At 45.1% G+C, this 22,978-nt stretch overlaps 1 protein-coding gene across 1 annotated transcript in view; it reads left to right on the plus strand.

Moving 5' to 3' along the window:
• Positions 1 to 461: 461 nt before the first annotated feature.
• LOC140695173 (uncharacterized) overlaps positions 462 to 22,978 on the plus strand; it is a 74,689-nt gene continuing 52,172 nt past the window's right edge. The window contains exons 1-3 of the mRNA XM_072958035.1: positions 462 to 723; positions 1,175 to 1,314; positions 5,753 to 5,971. Of these exons, the coding sequence (XP_072814136.1) occupies positions 5,949 to 5,971 (23 nt within the window). The 5' untranslated portion in view covers positions 462 to 723; positions 1,175 to 1,314; positions 5,753 to 5,948. The remainder of the gene's footprint in view (positions 724 to 1,174; positions 1,315 to 5,752; positions 5,972 to 22,978) is intronic.

The following is a 22,978-nucleotide window of genomic DNA, read 5'->3' on the forward strand; positions in this document are numbered from 1 at the left end:
GTGGTTTACCCAGGAGGGATGGGGACTCTACACCAACACTCAGGCAGTCTGCTCCTTCTGGGGCTCTGACATTTTACCTCCCGCTCCCTGCCAGCCCAACATTTGGGACAGTGGAGCTAAGGCAGAGATCGTGCCTGCCTGTTTCCCAGCGTGTAAAAGGGGAATATGTACTCTTCCCAAGGTAGTTCTGAGAAACAACACCTGCGGGTGCTTGGTTCCCTGAGCAACAGTAAACCTAGCTCCTTGTGGGGGCAACGGGTATGATACCCGTAGGGTTTCTGCAGAGACCTTAGCTGGAGGGCTGGGCCAGGGACGTAAAATATGAGCTGTGGGCAATGACGGGTAAGAGAAGGGTGTATAGGCAGGACTGCTGCCTCCTTCGGGGTGCCACAAGAGGTAAAACGCTTTCTCCCCATCTCTGTTACTCCCCTCCCAATTCCAGATAACTGCCTTCCCTCTGCTCCTCCTGTCCATGTGTCTCCCTCCACTTTTCCCCGCCTCCCCTCCTCCTCCCCTATTCTCCCTCCCTCGGTTCCCCTTCCCTCTCAGGACCCAGAGCGGATCGCTGGCCCTCCTGCGCATGCGCAGTTGCTGCCAGCTGGACCGCGGGTTGGAAGCTCCAGCTCCGAGCCGGGGATCGGCCCCAATGGCTTCTCAGCTCTGTCGCCCTGTAGGCCTTTGGCTACTGCCTGGGGCCGGGGCCTCTGGCTGTGGAAGTGCAAGGTGAGGGGATATCGGGAAAGGGGTGAGGCGGCTGCGGGAGGGCGGTCGGCGTGTCACAGCCCCCCAGGGCGCCAGTCAGCGTGTGTTCAGCTCGATTGCTCGGGCCAGACCCCTCTGCCCGCGCCACCTGCCCCGGCGCCCCGGCCACAGCTGTCCAGGGCCAGGTGTGCCCCTGCGCCTCTTGGCCCAGCCGGGCTCCCCTCAGTCCGCGGCTGGCGTCCGCTTCCCCTCTTCCGCCCGCGAGTCCTCCCCTCCCGGGCTTCCTCTCCTAGGCCGCCGACCCGTCCCCACCACTGGGCGGGCTGTGTCCCGGGCGGGCGGGGTCTGCACACCCGGACGGGGCGGGCGGCTTGGGCTGGTGCTGGGGCTGGCCTCCGAGCGGGGCTGCAGCCCGCACCCCCCCTTTCCCTCCCCCCAGGGCTGCCCTCCTTTCCCTTTCACCCTCCCTCAGGACCAGCTCAGTGGCGTGTGTGCTGCTCCCCGGACTGAGAGCCTCTGGCTGTAGCGCCCAGCTTCACCTGGTGGAGTCGGGAAAAGGGAGCATCAGTGCTGAGCAAGCTTCTGTCTCCTCCCTCAGTGTTTCTGCCGCAGGTAAGTATCTTGAACACTTTCAGGTGTTATGATGGCGGTGCTTGTTGATGTCACGTGTTTTTATAGTGAGAGGGATTAACAGTGGTGAAAGCAGGGCTTGGTTCTGTTAAAAATGAGCTGAAGGCATGAAGCTGTGATATCCTCCTTCCTTCCCTCTCCAAGGGTGAAACGTGTGACAGTCAATTTTAAAAAGATAGTTACAGTCCCTAGCTAGCCCAGCCCAGCTAGTGTGTGTTAACAGGAACAGCATCACCAGAGGCCTTGGAGACCCAGGGATATTGCAGTCCTAAAGAACTCCTGGCACAGTTTGGTTTGTATTGGTTTTTTGTTTTTCTTAAATTGTGGGACAGACTAGTGGTATAAAAAGAAAAATATTTGTCAAGAAATATTTTTTCATATAACAGCGTTATTGTGATATAGTTCACACACCATGAAGTCCATCCATTTAAATGGTAAAATTCAGCAGCTTTTAGCATATTCACAGTTGTGCAACCATTATTATTCCAGAACGTTTTTATCACTTCAGAAATAGCAGTGGAAATTAATGACCTATCCACCCCTCCCCAGTGGTGGTTCTAAAGAAATTTCTTGGCTAATCTTGACCATAAATTCACTTGTTACATTCCAAGAAAAAACTGGTAGGAATTCTAATCAGAATTGCAATGAATCTGTCTATCAAAACAGGAAGAATTAACGTCTTTATGGCACAAACTTCTTCTACCCATGAATATATTTCGGACCCTATATTTTCCTCTGTCCAGAGCCTGGCCCATGGGAAGTCCTCACTACTTGTTGGGCTTGTGAATGATGAGATTCTATACATCGTTAGTTGCAGCTGTAGCCTTTCACAGAAGAGAAAAGAAACCTCAGTGAAGCAAGTGACTCTCTGATGGTCAGAAAGAGTGACAGCCATTGCTGGAGTGATCCAGTGGACTTGGTGTTTACAACCAGAATTCTCCACCACCTACAGCTAAGGGGATTAGAGTGTTCTTTTATTTTTTCTTAATGGCGTTGCTTTTATTTTTACTTATTTTTTAAATTATTTTTTATTTAAGTGTAGTCAATTTACAATGTTAGTTTCAGGTGTACAGCAGAGATTCAGTTATAAACATATGCATATGTATATACATATGTTTTAGATTGTTTTTAGTATAACTCATTACAAGAAATTGAATATAGTTCCCTGTGTTATATAGCAGGTCCTTGTCATTTATTTTATATTTACTAATTTGTATCTGTTAATCCCTCCTTTCCTGCCTGCTAAATACAGTTTGCTTTCTATGTCCATGAGTCCATTTATAGGAGCACCATTTTTCCTAGTAATATATGCTCTTTGGCTGCTTTCAGTTTCAGTAATTCCATCTTATCTGTGGGCGCTTTTCTTCTGGTTGCCTTTATGTGGTTTGCACACGTGGTAATAGAGATCTTTATTTGGGAGAACTCCAGGTCTCGTGTAGTCCCTGGTACAGAATGCCCACTGAATTGATGATTGAACTGGGAAAAAAGCACAGTAAATGCTGGAATTTCCACTATGGTTGAGAATTCCAGGTTTCAATAACCTGTTTAGACAACCTTACTATTGGCTGCACCCATACTGGGTAATTTGGTGGAAATTCATGGTATGGTGGTGTAGAGACGGGACCTTATATTCTTCTTCTCTTTCTATTTTCTAACACTCATTTTCCTGGGCCTTCCAGATCCTCCCCCAGAAGTGCCCAGGGCTGGCTTAGTGCTGCACTGAGGCAATATTTGTTAATAACGCCCTTTCCTCTTCTCCTCTGAGCCTCCGTTTCTTTCTGTGCACAATGAGCGCTTAGACTAGATAAATACTTTTCAGTTTCTTTTAAAGCCATGTTTCCTTTGAGAAACAGAAAATGCAAATATCTCCTCTCAACCCAACCCTTTAGATTTTGGTATGTCCTCCAAGGAGTGACATAGCTCTTTGTGAAAAATTGATGTGATTTTGATTGCAGGTGACACAGAAAAGACTCTTCAGAGATTTATTGCAGGGAGAGGGCAGGAAAGAGGCAGTATGTGACACTTTCTAGTGTGAGCAACGGAGCAGGGACTTGGATTTAAATACGGTGTCTGACGTGGCCTCTCTCTAATCTTGTAGAATGTGATAAACTTCTCTACCTCAGTTTCTTGATGTGTCAAGTTGGGGTGATAATATTTTAAGGCTTCTGTGAAACATTATACAAATAAGACATTTGTGTCTCGGTAGAAACAAGATCTGCTAGGGATTCAGGGATTTGTTTAAAAAAAATTGTTGTCCATAGCACTCTGTCTGTGTGTATTTAGACGTTCCTGGAGGGTGAGGGTGAGTCTAAAGTCCATTGTGGGACAGGTGGCCCATATTTCTCCGTGTCCCAGTTTACCCCCTACTCCCCAGTCCTCTTCCTCAGTCCAGGATGAAGTTCCCTAGTAGATTTACACAGAGGTCTTGTGGAAATGGCTTTTCATTTTATTGTTTCACCAAGAAGGGCTGCCATCATGATCTCTGTGGTCAGGTTTTGAAGGGCTGCCATCATGATATCTGGTAAGAATTCTATGCAATTTGGAGTTCCAATTTAATGAAAAGAAAAAAATTACAAATAGAAAATTAGAACAAGGGTGGTGACAGGGGCTCTTTTAAGTGGACACCATTAGCTTTGTTAGCTTCAGGTGCTGTGGCCTGTTGCCACGAGGACCCATCCTCTTGCTCTGAAGTTGGAGGGACTAGTGGGCTCAGTGGGAATGTTAACTGAGTGTATCTCATGGGCTGGGCATTGTCCTATTTGTACTGTGTGTTCCTTATTTGAGACAGTGAGCTCACCTAACTTCGATAACCTCTTTAAAATATTAGACTTTTAATTTTGAGATGTAATGTAGATTCCCATGTGGTAGTAAGAGATTATATGGAGAGGGCCTATGGACCCTTTGCCCAGTTTTCTTAATGGTTCCATCATGCAGTGTTGGGGTACAATTCATTACTGACTCACTAACAATTTGAGGTTTGTGTTATTGCCCTTATTTCTATTCACGATTAAACTGGGGCTTCGTGAAGCACGCAGGCCTGTCCAGGTCACCCACATTGTTAATGCAGAGTCGGGTGAACGTGGGCTTGGGATTTCCAGGCAGTACCATTATGATGGTTTGTGGCAGGGAGCAGCATTCACTTTGCTTGTTTATTCATTCATTCAACAAACATTTATTGAGTAAACTCTGTGGGTCAGATGCTTTCATAGAGTTATCTGATTCTTCAGCAGTACTGAGAATCAGGTAATGTTTATATTTTTTAATCTGAGAAAATTAGCTCTGAGAGGTTATAACCTCCCCAAAGGAAGTATAACTCATAAAGGAGGGATAGAACATGTGTACAGTCACCTCCTTTTATGCAGGTGGTACCCTATGCATTTTACATTTTCAAACATCCGTAATCCAGATATATTCTTGTAAGGCAAGGCTTTTTTTTTAATTGAAGTATAGTCAAGTTTACAATGTTGTGTCAATTGCAAGGTGTTTTTTGACTTTTGAATTAAAAAATACTTTTTCAGGAGGGAAATTAGGTGTATTTATTTGTTTGATTTTTTAAAATGAGGTACTGGGGTTTGAACCCAGGACCTCGTACATGCTAAGCATGTGCTCCACCAATGAACAGTACCCTCTACCCCAAGGCAAGTTTTCTTATCCATTATTATGAAGCTTAGGAGTTCAAATAAATTGAATAGGAATCCAGATCTTTTGATCCTACTGTGGTCCTTCTCTTTATATTCTGCTGAAGGGGGTTGGGGAAGCATTTCCTTTGTTCATTTCTTTATTCAGCATTTTTGAGCAGTGACTTTGCATCAGGGCCTTGCTAGGTGCTTGGAAATAGAAAATAAGAAATGACCTTTCTCTGCAGAGGCAGGAAGCCTAGACCAAAAGCTGGGTAATGTGATCCGAGCTACAGTAGCCATATGCAGACTCTGAGGACAAACTGTACCCTTGGATTTGCTTTGGCTTCCCTTGTCTTCTGGCTGGTACACACCAGGTCACCGCAACCCAGATGGGCCCGTAGCACACAGCAGAGAATGTACCTCGATCTCCTCTCCCCTCTCGGCAGGGCCTGCAACATGAGCATCCCTGACTACGTGCAGTGTGCTGAGGACCACCAGACTCGTCCCGTTGTGGTCCAATCCATAGAGATCATCTCAGAGGAGAATTTCTTTTGCATCTATCAGCTACTCACCTCGGTTAGCCATATCAGCCCTTGTGGCTCCCAGTGGACACTCTGTATCCACTACAGGCACCGCTATGTGCCCGAGAATCGGTGGAGCGTCTTCCAGAAACACCCCAAGGTCGTGGGCCTTGTCACCATTACCGAATGTCTCTCTGCCAAGGCCTTCGAGAAGCTCCACATGCAGAGGAGCTGTATGGTGCATCGCTTAATGACTCTCAGCTTTTTGTCTTTGTGCAGCATGGGGAGGTAGCCGAGCAGACACGCACCGACGTTGCCTTCAATCTAAGAGTACTGCAGGGTGGTGGAGAAGAGGATCGAGGACTTCACTGAGTCACTCTTCATCTTGCTCAAGTCCAAGTGGCTGGATGGTGGCCCCAAGAATTCTGGGGACAAGATCCCCCTCCCCTGCATCCCGTTTGAGAAGGAGGACTTCATGGGACTGGACACAGACAGCAGGTAAGTTTACCTGGAAGCCAGTCCACCTTGGCTGTGTGCTGGATTGCTTCCCTACATCCAGAAAGGGATCAGCAAGGAAGAAGTCAATCTTGTAGCCAAGGGGGGAGGGAGGTGCAGCCCGCCGGTTTCCAGACATTTCAAAGTGAATCCGCCTTTATTTCAGAGAGATCCTTTTAGGGTTAGTGTGGACACTTACTCCCGCTTTACAGCCAGGAACATGGTGGGACCCCTGGAGTTGCTGTCCAATAAAGTAGCCAAAGCCACATGCTAGGAGCACTGGGGAGGAGGCTGGACTCAGCTGAGATGTACTGTAGGTCAAATGCACATCAGACGCTGAGGCTTGTCTAGTAAAAGTACATAAACTATCTCTCTACTTCCTATATTGATTACATGTCAAAATAATAGTATTTTACATACAGTAGATTAAGTAAGATCTGTTCTTAAAATCACATTCTAGTATTTGTTTTTTGTTTGTTGGTTTGTTTCTTTGTTTACCATTTTAAACGTGGCAACTGGGAAACTTTCTTTACATGGCTCTCATTTCATTTCTGTTGCGCAGCCTGTCCTGGTACATGCTCATCCCTTTGCTTATAGATGAGATGCTGAGCCCCGAGAGGCAGAACGAGGCGCTGGTTGAGCTGCGGCTGGAGCCGCTGTCACCTGCCTCCCAGGCCCAGCACCTTTTCAGCTCAGGCCGTCTCTTCCTGCCCGACAGCCACCATGCCAAGTTAGGACATCAGAAACACCGCCAGGGACTTCCTAATGAACTCCTTATGCAGGGAAAGGCGTATCACGGTGTATGGGACAGAGCAGGGAAATGTTCATTCCCACTTTGTCCCTGTGATTAAGTCAATGGCCCCACTTTGCCTCGGAAGTACAGATGAGCTCTTCTGGGCTGCCTACCCCCCACCTTCTGCTCTGTTTCCCCGTATATCTATCATGTTTTCCCTCGGGCTGAAGAGGGTGAGATGCCTTTGCCGAGACGTGGTCCCCCTTTGCTGGGGTGAGTGAGGGAAGCTGTGTCCCCCCGGCCTACGGCCTCGGTCCTTGAGTCTGGAGAGGGCTCATGGTGGTCCCACAGGTGGCGGTCAGAAGACCTGGCATGTGCTACCGGGCCCGCTTTGGAGGTGGTGCTCTGTGATTCTTGAACTTACCTAAGATCAGATCCTACTTTCTGGTTGTTGGTAAGTTGGAGGAGAAGATGCTAGGGAATTAATAAAAAGAATGTCTAGACCAGCCCTGTGAGTGAGAAGCACAGGGGACACTAGTCCCACCTGCGAGAGCCCACCTAGCAGGCTCTGGATGAATTTTCTGTTCCTCCCCAGAAATACCTCTATGGCTTAAGGAAGAGGAGAGGCATGTCGTGGCCATGATCTGTACTTGTCCTCACAGGGCCCTGTGATCTACATGCCCGCACTCCCCATCTGCTTCTTGGAGATGAGCTGGCATGTTTAGGAGCCTGGGCACTGCTGAGGGCATAGCTCCCAGCACCGTGCTACACAGAGTCTCGCTCCGTTCACCTCATCTGTCAACTCCTGCTGAGGCCCCAGACATTAGTCAAGTAGGTGCATCAGCGAAACCTAAGCAGGGACCACCTTCTCCCCCTGGACAGACTGGTGAGTGAGCAGTGGAAGCCTGGAGCCCTGCCCCAGCCCCCACGCCAGTGCCACTTCTTTTGTCATAGGAGGCACTGGTGACATTTTTGCTCAACAAATGCTTGTCTCTGAGTCTGCAGACCCACCAGAGAATGCCAGCTTGTTTTTGCCTTTTGAAGTCTGCCCTTGGGACTTGGCGGAGTAGCCGGATGTGTACTTAGCCCACAGTGGTTCAGCGCATTAAACCTGCCTCCTTGTGGGTCTGTCTATTCTGGTACCATAAGGGCTCAGCCAGCATCTGAACGTCATTGAGATAACGCGGCCAGTGAGCTCGGGTCAAGCACATTCTCCTCCAGTCACTTTTACTCCATTGTTTCTTTTACTATTCCACAGTCATTAATTTTTTAAACAATGCTTTGGTGCAGGAGCAGAGCCTCATTCTCTCCTGCTACTCTTGGTGGAAGTGAGTAAAACGGTCCAGACTGAAATGCGACAATAATTTGTAGCTCAAAAGCTGCCTAGTCGCTTGTAGGTCGAATTTTGGTTAGGGGAGCTGAACACGTTGTGGTCCCCCGGCAGCGCCGCTCCCCTCAGGCCCCTGCTTTCCCTTGAGCAGGAGGTGAGGTTGGGCCTCACCATCCCCGCGTCCCTGGCCTCACACACTCACATAAATTCTTGTACATGCAGTCAAAATTATTTTTGTTCTTGTGTGATTCTAATTTTCTCTTGTTCCTCTTTTCCTTTTTCTTTACTCCTTTTTCACTTGTACTGCCCAGTGAGCATGTTGTTGCTTCTGAAAATGTGGGCTGTGCACACCCTGCATTGGAAATAGCCAGATTGCCCTCCGTACAGTCTCCATCGCTTTAAAAAGCAACAACTTAACAGCTGTTTTGATCCATCTATTATCTTAGTCATTTTTTATTTTCTAATTTTTTGGAATATTTGCTTTGTTAGCTCATCACCCACTGGTGTTTGATACCTGTTGAAATCCTTGCTTTTGAGGAACATGTTTGGTCCTCCTTTTATTTGATGACAAATGCGCCCTTATTAAATTTGTTTCATTGTTTTGAAGAAGTAAGATGTGAATTGATTTAGTCGGCTGCTCAGGGATTCTTTTCATGGAGTATTTAAACTTGTAAGGTCAAACTCTGCAGCATTTTGCTCGATTCCTGCTTTTACACAAACGTGCTCAGCACGCGGTTCCTGGCTGTCGCTGTGTGACGTGCGTGACGTCGCTTCCTGGCCGGCGGTCACTGGTGAGGATGTGGCCGCCACGGAGGTGACAGCTGCAGGGGACGCTGTTGGAGGAAGAGGTCACCGTTTGGTTCTTTAATTTTTTTTTTTTTTGCATTCAACATCCCCGTGCCATTTACTTTACTTTGCCTTCATAAATGGGCAGAATTGGGTCTAAAATCCATGCCACTATTTTTTCCCTTTACGAGGCTGGTTTTTCTGAGTATCAGGACAACATGGCCTTCTCCTAAGTAGCTGGCTTACATGGATCTGTTGGGCAAAGGGACTGCTAAAAGGCCCGTAGCTTCCTCTCTGCTCCAGCCAGTGGGCATTCAGAGCTGGGTCTGTGGTTTGCCTCAGCAGCCGTGCAGACCTTCCTGCCTCGGCCTTTACTTTTAACCCATGTTGGCAGTAAAGAGCTGAATCCGTTTCTGTTGCAGCTGACGCCCACCACGTGGGCCCCCTAACGTGTCGTTAGTTTGTGGTAGTCAGTCCCCAACACCCCAGTCAACAATGAAGGAAGATGATTTGTCCAACCCAGGACCTTGGATTCTCAACCCTACCCTGGTTCATCTCACCTGGTGGAATTGTTTGGCCACCACCATCATGCTGACCATGAGGCCTTGTTTCTCCTTTCATGCTCTGGTCCAAATGTGGACACTTCATTTTTCACTGAATTTGTCTCGCTTGAGACAGGCCAGAATATCTGAATGAGTCCATCACATTCTGGGTGGGGAACAGAACAGAAGTAAGTGTCGCAAGTAGATGGAGTCTAGGCTGTCCGGGTTGGCAAATGCAGGCTGGGATCTGTGATGGCTGGGCTGTACACTGGACACAGGCCTTTCCCATGGCTCCTGAGAGCCCATGAGTTGAAGTGATAACAGCCTTGCGTGGGTTCCCCCATCCTCATCTGCTCATTGGCAAGTGTGTCTGCTAATTAGGAGCTCCCCCAGACCTCGGGCCCTTCAAAGCTCAGACCATGGGAGAACCTTGAGTCCCTTCTCCTGGGCCTCCTGTGTGAGAATCCACTGCCTTCTGAGGTGACCAGCGGCAGGAGATGCCTCCCCATCCAGGGAGCACCCTACGGAGGACTGTTAGTGCACCATGCTGTGAGCTTGTGTGTTTCCGGCCATGGTCCCTACAGAACTACACTTGAGATGGGCTTATTGATGGAGATAACAGGACTGATTCCAGGGCAGGGCCTGGGGGAGGGAACAGTGGAAATTGAATGTGACCTCAGACACCTCGGTGGGTGCTGGGGCTGTTACTAAAATGGGGAGTCTGGGAGATACCTGACAGGAATGGAATTCCAGAGTAAATGGTGGACATGAGGCATTTTTAAGATGCCATTTGTCATCCAAATTAGGACTTCAAAGAGGCACTCGGGTCGATGAGCCTGGGGCTCAGGTGAAGGAGCCGGACTAGAGATACACGTTGGGAGTCGTCATTCTTAGCTGGTGTTCACAGCCTTGCATGTGAATTAGATCATCTCGAGAGCTGCAGACTGAGACTGAGGGGGGCAGGGCTGTGTCTTGGTTGGAGGAAAGCCCAGACCATACAGCTCTGGTGTGTCAGTCAGTGGCGTTTGCCATTTTCAAAGCAATGCCAGTTATCCTTAAGGGGCCAGGGGCTGGGCAGGGCCAGCCAGGAAGAAATCTGAAGGGAGGGTCGTGGCCACGTGTGCGTCTTGGGAAGGTGCAGAGGCTGCAGGGTATGGGAGGGTAGACTCCTCAGAAGCTAGAGTTGCAGTGAGGAGTGGGGAGAAGTTAGTCACAATCACCTGTGAGGGAGGGAGGGAGGCCTAGGGAGCCCCACCTTACCGGACTCGCTTTCCCATGAACAGAAGGCAGTCAGACAGAGGATCTGAGGTGAGAAGGGATGGGCACTGGGAGGGGAGCCAACCTGGAGAATGGTGCTTGCAAAATTCTGGAATAGTCTCCCTGAAAAATAGAGTTAAAAATACCCAGACTCTTAAGAACATTGTTAGTGACTTGGGAGGAGGCAGTTGTTTTTCTGGCCTCCTAAGGGTAAGGCATGTATCCAGGGATACACAGAAGATACGGGCAGTCTGTTCCGGGGGCTTGATCGTTACCGGGGGAACAGTGCAAGTTTAAAAGGGGAGAAGGGCAGCGGAGGGAAACTAGCCAGGCCCCGTGTCAGGTACCAGTCGGCCGCCCTACTTGCGTGTTTCATTCACATCCATGCCTCCCAGGTGGGCGGTGGCAGCCCCCTTTTGGGGATTGGGAAGCCTTCTCAGAGGGGTTAAAGAATTGGTCCATTTAGCGACTAGTAAATGCTGTAGCAGGATTCAAGCAGGGCCTTGTCAGAATTCAAGGGCATGTTCTCTCTACTGTTTCCAGTACTTCCCTGTTATACCTGGAATGGTGAAGTGGGTCAGTTTTGGAGCCTTTCAGAAAAAGTATGATTTAAGCGCCTCTGGACTGTTTCACAAAGCTCAGCCTTCTTTGATGGTTCTGAAGCACGCAGTGATTTTCGTCCCAGAGAGGTAACGTCTAACTCCTTTGATGATGACGTGGTTGCAAATGGTGTACAGGTGCAAAACCAGACTTTGCAGCTTCTGAAGGGAAACTCTCCAGTTCTCCCTTGGTCGGCTTTCTTCCACGGGATGTAACTGTGCTGCAGCGTAGGCCTGAGCTTTCCATATGGAGTGAGAGTTTAATATCCGATGTTAGCATAAAACGGTCAGATGAAGAAAATCGAAGTTGACAATTTATTTTTGGGTTTCATTAGTCAAGATATACTATCAGTTAATGGCCCATATAGCAAATGAAATTGAGTACAGGACATTGCATTTCTTACTTTCTATTTAGAGTTCTCTTACAGAATAATGTTGCCTGCTTTGGAACATCAGCTCCACCACTCACGGCACCTATCAGTGTGTTGGTGTGATTGCATTTACAGAGTGAATGTAATCTGGGCTTCCTCAGCCCCAAACACTTCAGTGCAGAATCACGGGCTGTAGACGTCTGTTAGTCACGCAAATACTTCTAAAATTATATGATTCCAGAAAAGAAAGAAGAGAGAGAGAGAGATTGTCTTTATCAAATTTCCTTTCAGTTCTAAATGAAAACTGTTGTTGAGCAGCTCTGGTTTCCTTTGGATAAGAATATATACATTTCTTTGCATGTAACCTGGGTTTTGGGCTAGAACACCAAGTTCTTGCTGTCCACAAGCCACAAAAATAGTAGCCAAATGGCACACGTGTGAAATATTTTATACTTTTTTCTGAGAAAGTATCCTTGAATTTGGGACTTGGGCTGTGATTTCTGCTTTTTGATTCCCCCACCTGTCTTGTAATCTCTCACTCCTTCCCACGTGGTTCCCAAGTGTTCGTGGTCTCAAAGGAGCGGGCAAACACCCAGTTGGTCACCATGTACTGCTACTATAGATAGAGCCCAGACAAGACTTAAAGGACATTATCAGAGAGAACTTCCTGGAAGAAATGGGCTGTACATTCAGTTGTGAGGACAGAGTAAGAGTCAGCCAAGAGAAGGAGTCAAGAATGTGGCTCAGGTCGCAGGTGCAGCCCGGGCAGAGGCCTGGAGGCTTTTGGCGTGGGGACCCGGGGAGAGTGCCCTGTGCGGTCCAGGGTGGAGGGAGCCCCTGCTGGGGAGGACACTGGAGAGAGTCCGGGGTGTAGGGCTTTGGAAGAAGTTGAGTTTTACTAGAACTGACACAGTAGGCAGTGAAGGGTGTCAACAGAAGTGACCCTCAGGGAAGGTACTTCTGGTTTTGCTTCTGATATACTACAGACAAAAGGGTCGGGACGGGTGAGAGCAGGTATGTCTGTCCCTTTGAGATCCAACCCGTCATTCATTTATTCATAACACGTGCACTTCAGTGAGTCTAGGGGAGAGAGTGTGTAGCCACATAAATAAGCAAAATGTATTTGCTTCTTGAGAGCTTAGCGTTGTCAGTTAGCCTAGAATGTTCTAGGAAGAGAGGAACAAATTGTGGAGGTTGGAGGGAGGGAAGGCTTCCTTGGGAAACAGTCAAAATGAACCTGGAGGCAAGTGGGAAGTAGGAGCAGGTCAGGGGGCTCCTGAGGTCACTGGGGACCTATGTACTGAGATGAGGCTGGGCGAGCAGGGTCTGGGGTGGGGCTAGAACTCTACCAGGGAGCCTCTGAACTGTTTGAAGTGGGGTTGATGTAATCAAATTTGTGCTTTGGAAAGGCTGTCGTGGCTTTGTGTGTGTGTGTAGCGGGGAAGAGGTGGAGGGTGCCACCAACTGGGGGATCATTTGAAGACCATTCACAGGCTGGGATATGGGCTTCGGGGCTACTTGGGGACGGCAGGGGCAGTGTGGATGCCGGCTTTTCTTATGGGGGACTTGTTAGCGGGGCTGCCCTAGAGGCACCTTGTGGCTGGAAGAAAACTGATGGAGGCTGCCAGGGGGACATTCCTCTTCTCTCTTTCCATGCCTAGTGTGATTATCTTAGCTCAGCCAACATTTGGAACAAAAGAGCTAATCTCCAGGGTTGCCCAGGCCTTTGTAGAGCTCCTTCGAGTGAGATCTGATAGGATTTAGGTTTGTGTTCAGATCTGGATGTTCACTTAGCTAGAAACGTCCTGTCATTTCGATTTCCATAGGGGTTTTTATTCCTGATAAAGATTGCTTTCTTGGTGAGAGGAAAATTATTACAGCTGTTGTCTTTTTCAAAAAAAATCATATGTTTTAAGAGCTTTAATATTCAAAAGAATAGGAATATATAAAATATTTAAGGAAGTCTTTGGTGTGGTTTCTTTGCTTTCTGAGCTAATGTGGACTTAGAGCCTTTGTATTACTTAATAGCACATCCTTGTCAGTATTTAAAGAGCTGTTAGTGAGCACCCCAGGCCCCACCTCTCAAAGAATCGTTAAAGTTTGCTCTGAAATAGTGAGGTCATAAATGTCTTGTTTTCAGAAATCAAAAGGTTTTAAATACGCATCATAGCTCCATTTATAAAATAATAATAAGTTCAAAATTAAGAAAATGGAGGATAATTGATTTTTTTTAAAGCCTAAACATAAACTTTCTTGTGCTAATTTTGCAACTGGAAATTTTGAAAAGAAAAATCCTACTGCAATATCATCTACGTGGTATATATATATGAGTTTCACGTTTGAAATGTAACTGCGCAGTGGTTTTCAAAGTCAGGAGCATTCCAGCTCAAATACTGGCAGTGGTGGCTGCTGGTTTTCAATGGAAGAGCCTAAATTTCCCTTCTTAGCTTTTTTTTTTTTTTGTACTGGGAAGGTTGAGTAGTGCTTTGCCAGCATGATTTCCGGGCAATTTGAGGGCAGCTGTCGTGTTCCAGCAGTGAGATATTTCCATGCATTTTATTTTCTGGACATCACCAGGGCACATGTGGGGTTTGTGCCTGCAGGCTGGAATGCTGCAGGACTCCCTAATCCATCACCATTATGTCCTGTTGCTGCTCCGGTCAGTGAATGATTTTCTGTGACTTGGAGGTAATGTGGTCTGATGGTGATGATCAGACGTGCAGTTAAATGCTATTAATTGAAATAAGAGTAACCTAGAAACATTGCTCTAACAATACAGGATGAGGGAGGAGGATTGGCTGAGCTGCTTGCAGTGGGATGTCTTCTCAGGTGACTCCCTCACCGTGATTCCTGCCAATATCCGCCCCAGCCCTGCACGGTAGTCCTGCCGAAGCAAGCAAGCACTTTGCTCAGAAACGCACTGAATTTCCTTGCGCCTCTGTTTGTTGGCTTCTTTTTGAAAACACATTTTGCCCTTTGCTTAAATGCCATCCATGCTAGTCACCCCTTACACTCATTCTTCTGGACCTCGTCCATACATAGCTGCTGAATGGATGAACAGAATGTAGTATCTCCATGTAGTGGAACATTATTCACACGTAAGAGTGAATAAAAAAGAAAAAAAAAAGAGGAAAATGAAAAATGCCACCTGTTTTGGGAAGTCCACCCTGACTGTTCAACCCACACTTTTCCCTTTGAAACACAATCACTTATGCTCCACTCTACTCTTTTTGATAGTACTTACCACCTTCTAATAATCTTTAACGTTTCCAAAAAAAATAAAAAATAAAGAGATGCTGATGCCACTTCAAAATATACAAGCCTTGCTAACAGCATGTTAATTGAAAGGAAGCAGACACAAACGGCCACATATTGTTGATTTCAGTGATCTGAAAAGCCCAGAAAAGGCACATGCAGAGGCAGAGAGCAGGTGATGGTTGGAAGGGGCTGGGTGGAGGGGGATTACGGAGTGAATGCTAGTGATAGGGGGATTCTTTTGGGCTGATGAAGTGTTCTGGAAATAGAAGGTGTTGAGGGCTGCACAACTGTGATTGTGCAGAAGACTGCTGAGCGCTGTGTCTGGGAGTGCCTGTTGTTGGGGCATCTTTATTTTGTTCACATCCTGCAATGTGAAGGGCCATCTTCTGCTGTGGTCATTCTACTCCTGTGAGTGGTGAGGGTCAGGACTTTGTAGAGTCCTGTTTCTTTTCTCCCTCTGGCTGAGTGTAGGCAAAAAAATTTAAGCCTGAGAAAGTGCTCCATCTACAGAAATGTCTTTCAGTTTTGCCTGGTGTAAAAATCTTGAGAGCTTTTAACCGTTGAGGCTAGTCTGTGGGGGTAAATAGCCTATGAAGCCTGGGTGAGCCCGGGAAGAGCCGCGCTTCCCTCCCAGACACGGGTGGGGATTTCACCCCCTTTCAGGCAGTGAAGGGCCCAGACCCGTGGGCAGACTTGACAATCGTGAATATTTACGTGTATCCGCTGCTTCATCTTGGATATTAATTTCAAGCTGAGTCAGTTTGTGACGGCAGCCTCATCCTACAGCAGGAATTTATAGTATCTGCTCTTTGAGGTGAAGACCTGACAGACTTGATTATTTAACAGTCTGCTTTGAATTGATATCTCAGATTCCTTTGTCAAAAGCAAAACAGCAGAAATACAGACGTCCTTTAATTCCAATGTGGCCTGGAACGGGTTTAGTGTCTGTGCCTCAGTGGCCTTATCTGCGGGTGGGGAAGATGATAACAGTGCTTCCCTCAGAGGAGCTGGTGAGGGGAGAGTGAGAAGCACAAATGGAGGACTTACACGAGATGCTCATAAATGACCGAATTTAGTGCTCTCCGCCTGGTGAGGCCTTAGGGGTAGAGATGTCAGAACAGAGCAGTCCTAGCCGGAGCTCGATACGTGATGGTAGCTGTTATGATCAGTATCACCACTGTGGGTTATCAGGTAGTTTTAAGACTTGGTAATATGATTTCATGAATAATGTTAAAAGACTAGACATCTCAGATCCAGTTTACATAGTCCTCAAGATTTCTTCTGAGAATTGGATGGTTTCTTCCGTATCTTAAATCTGAGATGAGTCTCTAAAAATTTCCGTATTCCTCCATCCTTTTGCTTTAATTCTCTATTTCTTAAAAAACAAAGTTTTTAGATGGAGTTACTGGGGACTGAATTGAGGGCCTCATGCATGCTAAGCACATACTCTCCCAAATGAGGTATAATCTCTTCCCTGATTTTTTTTTTAAATTTACATCTTAATTTTCAGAGGTTAGAGGCCTCTAATTATTTTTCTGGAGACTTGTCCATGAACCTGTAAATCTACAATTAATGGACAAAATTTGGTTTATTAAAAAAAAATCTATAGAATATTCTACAGTCCACCCAAAAGGAAATACTCATGGACTTAAAATGTTTCTCCTTTAAGGTGATTTCTCCTGTTTGGTCGAGCTTAATTTGTTAACAGTCATCCTCATCATCATAATGACCAAACTCGCTGTGAGTGGACGCCTAACTGAGGCTAAAATGCTTTGCTCATATTTTACTTCATAGCAAGTGTTTGATTTTAGGTATCAGTGTCTCCTTTTTTGTAGCTGAGGGATTGAGAGATGGGTCAGCTTGCCCCAAATGACACGCAGCTGGCGGTGGCTAGCTCGATGCTGGAATCCAGGCTGCACAGGATGAATTCTCAATTGCTCCTCTAATCAGCTTCCCGTTGAGTGTTTTCCCGAACTCCTGTGAGCCCATAAATGACCGATTTTAGCTATCTCAGCCTGATGAGGTCTTCAAAGGAGAGACACCAGTGAGAATGAGAGGCAGAGTGGCATAAATTAAAATTGTACATTTTCACAAATGTTTTATTCTCAGGTAATGACTGTAAAGGAAATAGTTTTTTAATTTAGTGCTTTGTGAGAACTAAAAACAAAGCATTTAAAATAACTATTGTGCAAGAGAGAAGTGGTCTTTGAAAGTCCAACTGTTGCTAATGATGTTACTTGTTTTTTCTAGTGGTGCTTATTTACTGAAAAATTTCCAAACACTGAATTTGTTTTATGTAGTCTTAGTATGAAAGAAAACTTTGTCAGTGAGTATTGTAAGTAAAATCCTTACTCTTTTCTTTCCTGATGATGAATATCTTAGTTGTTTACATGGCTTAAGTATATTTCGTCATTTGTGAAATTTGAGTAATATGGTTTACCTTGTCTGACTGTGAGAGCTGGACGCCTTGTATACAAAGCACCGTAGAGGTGCTTAATAAAAATGTGCTTTCACAGTGACTGATAGTTTAGAAGTATCAACTCTGAATACTAAAAAGGGTAGCTTATTTCTGATGCATATTCAATATGTGTATATATGATATACATTAATATGGCTTAAAGTAACTAGGATTGTTTTTTTTAAGTGCAGTATGAAGCTTTAATGAAATCTGTGTCATTCTAGTGAGACAGGGACTACTTAAATTGCCTTAAGCAGACGACCTTGAAGATTATTTACACAGAATGTAAGCTCAGAATTCATGTTGCCGTGTAACCATCCATCAGACATTTAATTTCTCGGGATTCTGACCAGAACCATTAAGTTTAGAAAAATCCACATTGATTATTATCAGGGAATAAGCTTCTCTCTTTTGTGACTAAAGAAAATTTTGATTTTTTTCTGCACTCTTTTCAGGTTTTAAAATTTCAAAATTTTGATTTGACATGTCACTTTTTTAATAGAGAGAATAAAGCTCATGCTGTTTTAATATGTAAATAAATGTTTTTGTATTTCAATACCCTTCTATGATTTCCTGGCTCTTTGAGAAGTATTTTGCAAGATACTTAGATTACCTACTGTTGGAAAAATACAGACGTGACTTTTATGAATATAGGCGTAGTACAGTTCTGTTGGTTTTTACTACAGTGCAAGACATGAGACCTAGGAGAGCTTTGCTGCTGATTGCCAGGAGGACAGATCTCAGGTCTCAGTCTCCCCTCGTGTAAAATGAAGTGGCTGGACTGGATTCTTTCCTCTTCTAAGATGAGCTTCCATGAGCCTATGTCTTTTGTTTATATTTAGGAGTATTAGCAATATCAGATTAAATACTGAATACCCCTCCATCCCCCCGAAGCAAAGTGCAGTATATGCTACATAAGCTTCTAGTTATCTGATTCTCGTTTCTCATCTTACAGTCAATTTTTGTGTTGCATGTTTCCCGGCAACCTGGAAGGTCTTTTTAGCCATAGGTGGCGCTGTTGCAACTTTTTACAGTCTTAATTTTTCTGTTTGTAAAATAAGGCTTAAACAATGTGATTTTATTTTGATTCCTTTGCTTAATGCTTCAGAATAGCACAACGTCCATTATGTCTTTCTACCTGGAAAATTTTTTCTGCTTATATCATAGTTTTATTCTTTTATCTCGCTGTGAACATTTCAGACTTGCTGTGCAAACAATGGCAAAATCGGGCTTTTCTTCTAGTGTTAGAAACCAGTGAGCCGGGATATTATAAAACAGCTAGAAGCTGCCTCTGGAGCACCATAAAGCTGAAAGGTGTGTTGAGTTCCCTGAGTATTGACCCCGCCGCTGTGTGTTAATTGGTGGGAGTTGATTTGGTACATATATGATGGGGTGTAGTTTCTTGACTTGGGTTTGCCTGCACGTGCTGACACTGAACCATGTGATCCTGAGTCAGCTCGTTCTGAGTTTTCCCCTCGTCTGTGAGAAGGGGACACTCATATCTGCTTTGTAGAATTGTGAGAATTAGTAATTATGTAACATGTTTACCACAGTGGGTATGTCAAGAGAGCTCATAAACTTTAGCTGCTGTTTTGTGTGCAGCCATCATTTTATAGTCTTTGGTAATTACAAAGAAACAAGAAAATAAGAAAAGCTGATTTTATGATGAAAGATATTTGAGGACGTTCCATAATTCCTACACCCATAATTTAGCATCAGCAGAGTCAGAACTGTTACACAGTCGCCCTGGACCAACGTTAAGCCACAGAAATTTTTGTTACTTCATATATGTTGGGGCCTAAGGGGAACCAATACTTATACACATGTTGTCTCCAGCAGCCAACTGAGAGATGACACAAAAGAGTAGGCAGGCGATAAATGTCTTCTTTGTTACTGATGAAGCCACGTTCTCCATGAACTTCAGGGCTGTGGATAAATGAGTGTCATGATACTGTGTCCCAGAAGTAGAGACTCACCCTGTCCCAGGTATCTCTGGGCCACAGCAAGCCTTCCCTTGAGAGAATGAGCCCCATCATGCACAGGGCTGTTCTGCAATGGAGCTGAGCATCCAGGGTGCTTCCCTAGGGTAGTCAACACTGGAGGGAAAGGAAGGGTTTCACATGCCCTGCTTGTCTCCCCGGAATCACAACTCAATCTGTTAATGTGAGGAGGGCTAGCTGTGGGCCAGGGGTCAGGGCTGTGAAGGGAGTAGCACTCTGCATGGCCCAGAGGAGTGGGGAGGAGGTATCCCTTCCATCAGTTTAAACAGGTGGTGGGATGGAACAGAAGGGTTCATCCCATGAGTTTATAAAAGGAGAAATAAGAATTTCCTTTGGGTATTAGTCTAGCCAGGAAACACAGAAGATGATTAGGAAGGAGACTTGTAAACCACTGTAATATTAATTTGACATTTGTTGAGCACCCAAAATGTGCTACATTCTTTTCTGAGCGTTTTACAGAAATGAATCCTTCAATCTTCTCAACAAGCGAGTAAGGAAGGTTTGATTGTTATCCCAGTTTCACAGTGTGGAAATTGAGGCACACAGAGGGTAAGTTGACCAAGGTCACAGAACTAGTAAGTGGCAGAGCAAGTATTTTAACCCTGGCTGTATGGTATTGTGGCGCCCAGAATGGGCTTTGGGTGTTTAGATGTATCTGCATCCCTCGATTTCTGTACGTCTGTGCATCAATTAGCCCAGAAAGGACAGGGAAAGGAGAGTTACACAGGTGCTCACAGTCGTGTCTCGGCAACTGTCCACGAAGAGTGCACCGTGATTAGAATTAATTGTTTTCCAGGCAGCAGATCTGTTGGTATAACAGAAATTTAGTCCATTGAATTCATCTAGAAATCCTTCCTGCTCTGCTTCTGTCCACACTTGCCATGTGACTGCCTGCCCGTGTTTGGGCCGTGGAGGAGAACATATACTCATGGTTGAACTCTGATATTGCAGTCTGGTTCATAGTTTCACATCTTCTGTTACATTAATAAGTTAAATTTCTGGTTTTCTTGCATCAGTGTCTCATGAGTTTGGTTAATGTGAAACCAGTCCATGGGAGCCCAGGGGTTATGATGGTATAAATTTTTAGCACGTTGTGGCACTTCTAGCCATGCAGACATGACTGGGGGATGTACGCCTTTCTCACTGATTTCTCCCAACAGCAGGGTCCTCTCACGGATGTGAGGCTGGGAGCTCTCTGAGTAGCTCAGTCAGAGGCCAAGTCCACCAATCCGAAAATGATGAAGTACCTGGAAGTGGGTTTAATAAAAGTAAAGGGCTTCCAGGTAGTCCGATGGGCTGTTCAAGAAATTTGGTGAAAAGCTGTCCACTGTCTGTGGTTTAGCTGCTTCTTTGCTATTGAAAAGTCTGGAGTAGATGAAGGGATTTTAAAAAGCAGAAAGGAGTGATTTCAGGTGGTACATCCACACCGGTGAGAAGTGATGGATGACCGCCTGTGTGAGGCACAGACAGAGTCTTACAAACTTCATAAAACAGCTTCAAATGCTCTGCCATCTGAGTGCGCTTCATATGGGGTCCAGTTCATCACTGGTCACGCTGTGAGGGCAAGTAACTGACGATGGCAGAAAGGACACGGAGGCATCAAAAAGGTCTCACTCATGTTCCCTGTTTAAAGAATGTGGCACAGTGTATTATATTTGAGCTGGTTTTTCACTGAACAGTTTTTAGTGTTTTCTGGGACTCCCCAGTGCCCCAAGGTTCCATGCAGCTGGGTGTCCCCTCATTGCAGCTCCGTCAGCGCTTGCCCTGGGCTGATGTGGTGTCACGGGAAGCAGGACGGTCAGCGTCCCCGGCTCCTCTGAGCTCCGTCTCCTCATCTGCAGAGCCTGGTTTCCCATCCGTGTCTACTTAGTAGGGTTGCTGAGAATCACACGTGATGGCTATCAGGTGTGATTTCTGGTTGTCTCTGCGATTGGCAAATAGCCAATAATTGATAGAAACTCTTGTTTTTTTTATTGTAATTGTGTCTCCTAGATTGCAGTGGTTTTTAGTCTGCATTTTTTTATAACTTTACTCATTTTTAAATATGCCCTTATTTTATTTATTTTTTTTTTGAGGTACTGGGGACTGAAGCCAGGACATTGTGCATGCTATGCAGGTGCTCTACAACTGAGTAATACCCACCCTCCTTTTCTGCACTTAAAAATAAATATTGCAATACACAAAATAGCTCTTAAACTCCATCATGGGACCTGGTCTCTGTATAGGCAAATGAACACGTATACTATTTCAATAAGAATAAATGCTGTTGAGACATAAGTTTCTGAATCTGTTAATGTGCTTAAAAACGATCATAGCTAGTGATAAACACGAGACTTAAATCAAGGACTTTTTAGGGTATGTTTTGCCATCATGGGAAATTACATTCTACCGAGAAGGCTAATTGGGTCTCTTTGATATTTGGATGGTTTAGCAGGTGATCAAGGCTTTCCAAAGCTGACAGTTTTGTATTTTAAACTAACTACAAAGTTATCTTCTAGAAGATGGAAATCCTAAGCTTGTGAATTTCCCAGTAATCCAGGGGGTATGTGTCTGTGTCTGTGTCTGTGTGAACGTTTGTGTGTGTGATTTCAGGAATGTAGAAATAAGTTCCATATAGACTTCTGATATCTTTCTCTTCCAGTTCAAGGTTTAAGCATATACTTACACAAATAAATTGATTTTCTTTTGTCATTTGGCATATTGGCGGGAATAAGAGGTTCTCATACTTGTTTCAGAAGGGTTGGGAAGCATGAGCTTAGAAAACGGGAGGAGAAAGAGGCAGGGAGACACTTCACACTTTGTGCAGTATATGAGAAATGGTAGCTTTTCTTTTCTCTTTTCTTCTAAAGCAAACTGGCTCTGAATTGTAACACACTATTACTCAGAATTGCTTTTCTAATCAGATACAAGTGCCTCAGATTTTTCAAGGCAACATGAATGATGAAATGTGTTTTAGCATTTATCTTTAAAAGTAGTTTTATTTCTCAAGTAAAAGACTATAGCCTGTTTCTTCCAGCGTCTCAAGAAATTCTCATTGATCTATGTACATGTTCTATGTGCTTATTTTCTTTTCTTTTTTTTTAAGTGCTTGTTTCATTGTGGTGTGAATCAATGTTTAAAATTTCTGGATTTTGATCTTTAGAAAATGCTGATATATCAGAACTGTTAAAAACCTGATTGTTCTTTGGTCCTTGTTTGGTGGGGCACCCTATTGATTACTCTTGTCTGTTAAAGAGAGAAATTCTTCCTCTAGCCTGCAGATCATTAAGTGTATGGTTTGCAGTATGCCTTTAAATTTCATTGAATGCATTGAACATGATTGTCCAGTGAATTTTGAGTTGACTCATAGTAATGACTTTGCTTTGATTCTGTGGCTTTTGCTCTTCTCCACAAGAGCTTGAATTCTCTGTTGCATTTTGTATACGTGTTCTTCACAGTGGAAGAAATTTTGCATTTTTTACAGAGGTGGTTTTTCCTAACACCTCTGAATGCCTTCTGTAATTGATACAACAAAAATCTGTTATTTCAATGCTTAATTATTTCATACACTAGTTTTTGGCTTAATCAGAAACAATGACAGAGTGATAATAAAAAATAGGAAAACTTTCCTTCCTTTGAAGAATAGAAATCAGGTGGTCAGGCTCACCCATGCTTTGGGCCTGACACACTTAATCTC

This window comes from Vicugna pacos, unplaced genomic scaffold (genome assembly GCF_048564905.1).
Source record: "Vicugna pacos unplaced genomic scaffold, VicPac4 scaffold_165, whole genome shotgun sequence".
NCBI classification, from domain to species: Eukaryota; Metazoa; Chordata; class Mammalia; order Artiodactyla; family Camelidae; genus Vicugna; species Vicugna pacos.